The sequence below is a fragment of the Siphateles boraxobius genome, unplaced genomic scaffold (genome assembly GCF_051911475.1).
Source record: "Siphateles boraxobius isolate OS27281-9 unplaced genomic scaffold, OSU_SipBor_1 255, whole genome shotgun sequence".
Taxonomy (NCBI): domain Eukaryota; kingdom Metazoa; phylum Chordata; class Actinopteri; order Cypriniformes; family Leuciscidae; genus Siphateles; species Siphateles boraxobius.
The window spans coordinates 85001-87500 of NW_027508871.1; the positions used below are offsets into that span (position 1 = coordinate 85001).

The 2500-nt window shown below is 34.5% G+C and overlaps 1 protein-coding gene across 1 annotated transcript in view; it reads right to left on the reverse strand.

Moving 5' to 3' along the window:
* LOC143751397 (kin of IRRE-like protein 3) overlaps nucleotides 1-2500 on the reverse strand; it is an 85040-nt gene that overhangs the window by 34626 nt on the left and 47914 nt on the right. Inside the window, exons 7-8 of the mRNA XM_077243977.1 lie at nucleotides 1291-1439; nucleotides 979-1106 (exon numbers count right to left, since the gene is read on the reverse strand). Coding sequence (XP_077100092.1) covers nucleotides 979-1106; nucleotides 1291-1439 — 277 coding nt within the window. The remainder of the gene's footprint in view (nucleotides 1-978; nucleotides 1107-1290; nucleotides 1440-2500) is intronic.

Consider the following 2500-nt stretch of genomic DNA (forward strand, 5'->3'; position numbering starts at 1 on the left):
CAATTGCTAACTCATAACATTTACATTTTACATTTATTCATTTAGCTGACGCTTTTATCCAAAGCGACTTACAATTGCTATATATGTCAGAGGTCGCACGCCTCTGGAGCAACTAGGGGTTAAGTGTCTTGCTCAGGGACACATTGGTGTCTCACAGTGGATTCATATCAGAATATTACTAATATGTTGGACCTATTATAGAAAGTATCTACTTTTACATGTTGAGACATGCCTTCATAAGCACCGGTAAGAGCTTTATTTATGTTTGAGAATATAAATCGGAAATATGCTGCCTTTTGTAATTCAGCTAGATGCCACTAGTGTCGCAGGAACTACACACTTCACCTTTAAATTCCAATTAAATTCCTGAATTTGACAGAATGCAGAATAGAAATTTGAATTTAAATACAAGGATGTAGAATTAAAATGCATTTAAATTGAAAACTAATTTTAAGCAAGATAAACAAAATCAACTTAAAAAAACAACTTTGGTTCCACAAAGCCTTTGTTTGAAAGCTTTGAAAAAGTTTAAACAGTCTTAAAGTTTGAACATTTATGAGCTGTTTAGACAGGGTTTTTATTGTTAACTAAAAATAAAAATAAATTTAAGTACTGTACATTGTTGTTAATTGGAGTGAAGCTTAAATGAAGTCTTAATATTAGATGAAAAACTTAAACTAAATGAAAATGACAAATGTTGCCTTGGCAATTAACTGAAATGTGTTTAAAAAAAGTCAAAGCACTAAGATTACTAACTGGAAATAATAATAAAGAAAATGTAAACGAAAAAATATATAATAAAAAACTTAATAAAAAAACAATAAAAATGACAAAAGCACATAACGAAATTACAAAAACTTGTATGTTTTTAAAATATAAAAAAGGAAAATATAAAAATGAAAGCTAATTCAAAATATGAATAGGACTATAATAGAATAGATTGACAGATATCCAAGTAGAGCAGAGAAAAGTACGCACGACTCCATGACCCCTTTTCATCCAGACGATGGTGAGCGACGGGTTTCCAATCCAAGCGCAACTGAACACGGCGTCAGAACCCCGGTCCACCTGGAGGCTCTGGGGATCCGCAGCCAGACGAGGCCCGACTACAGAACAAGAAACTATTATTATATGCAAAAGAACATGCATTCAGAGAAAAAAGTCATGTAGGTTTGAAATGACATAAAATATTTTTTTAAATCATAAACCGTTTTTGAATAAACCGTTCCTTTCAGATATAAAATGAAAAGAAACATATTTATACACAGCAGGTTTTGCTGTTAAACTCACAGTAAACGTCCACATTGCGACTGATGTTGGTGCTGCCAAGGGCATTGGTGACCTCACAGGACACTGCTTCCGTGAAGAAGGAATGATCAACCAGCACCTCGTAAGTGTCTCCCGTCGCATCCGTGATCATGTGTCCCCCCTTCGCCCATCTAATTATACACCAGACACACACAGGGCAACAAATGAACAAGCCTGATGGACGCTGCCAAGGTGTTTTTTACCAAATCTGCTCGAAAGATCAAAGGCGGTAAGAAAGGTATTTTTTCACAGGCAAATGACTGAGATCTTGTCATATTTGCACGGTGTACTGAAACAACAAAAGAAGAGTGTCTAATGTAATTTTCAGGACACAGAATACTTTTTTTTTATTTGTGCCTTTTCATTTTCGTGCTGTCGGCAGGCCGTGTCTTCTTTGGGGGAAGAATAACAGGCACACATTAAGAGGTTTTTAGATGCTGCCTCTGTCATTGGCACTCTTTGATGCTGTAGTCATTATAGTGAAATGTAAAGAGGGAAGCGAGAAACACACACAACGCAGGCGAACGCAACCGCTGTGGTTCAGATGGGAAGATCAAGCACATCAAGATGGACTTTTTTTGCATCTCTGATGTAAAAGTGGACAGTGTTAGAGAAATAAAAAAGAATTTGATATAATGAATGCATTCAACACAACTCTCTGCTTTTTTATTTTAGGTTTGGCATTTTCATCGCTTTTATTGGCGGTGACAAAGCTCAGCAATCACTTTTCCCCCTGCTGGACAGAAAAAAATGGCAAAAACTGAATATTTTGTGATGTCTTTGCAACATATTTAAAAAAATGAAGTGCCAGTAGCAAAGAAAGCATTATTAACATGAGAATGTCTTATCAACAATTAATGTATGACAAATAACATGTATTTTAAAAGGTATTTATGTTTGGAGTCTTAATGCTTTCGAAAGAAGTCTCTTTTACTAATTACCTAATCAAAAATACAGTAAAAATAGTGATATTGTGAAATATTAATTTAAAATAACTGTTTTATATTTGAATGTATTTTCAAGTGTCATTTGTAAAATTTTATTTCAGTAATAGCAAATCGGTATTTTCAACAGTGCGACAATATTTTTCTGCAAACCACAATATTGTAATGCTCAAAATGTTGTGTCTGTTGCTGTACAGTGATTAGCATAAGTGAACACACCCATGCTAACGCTGACTAATAAGGGGAAT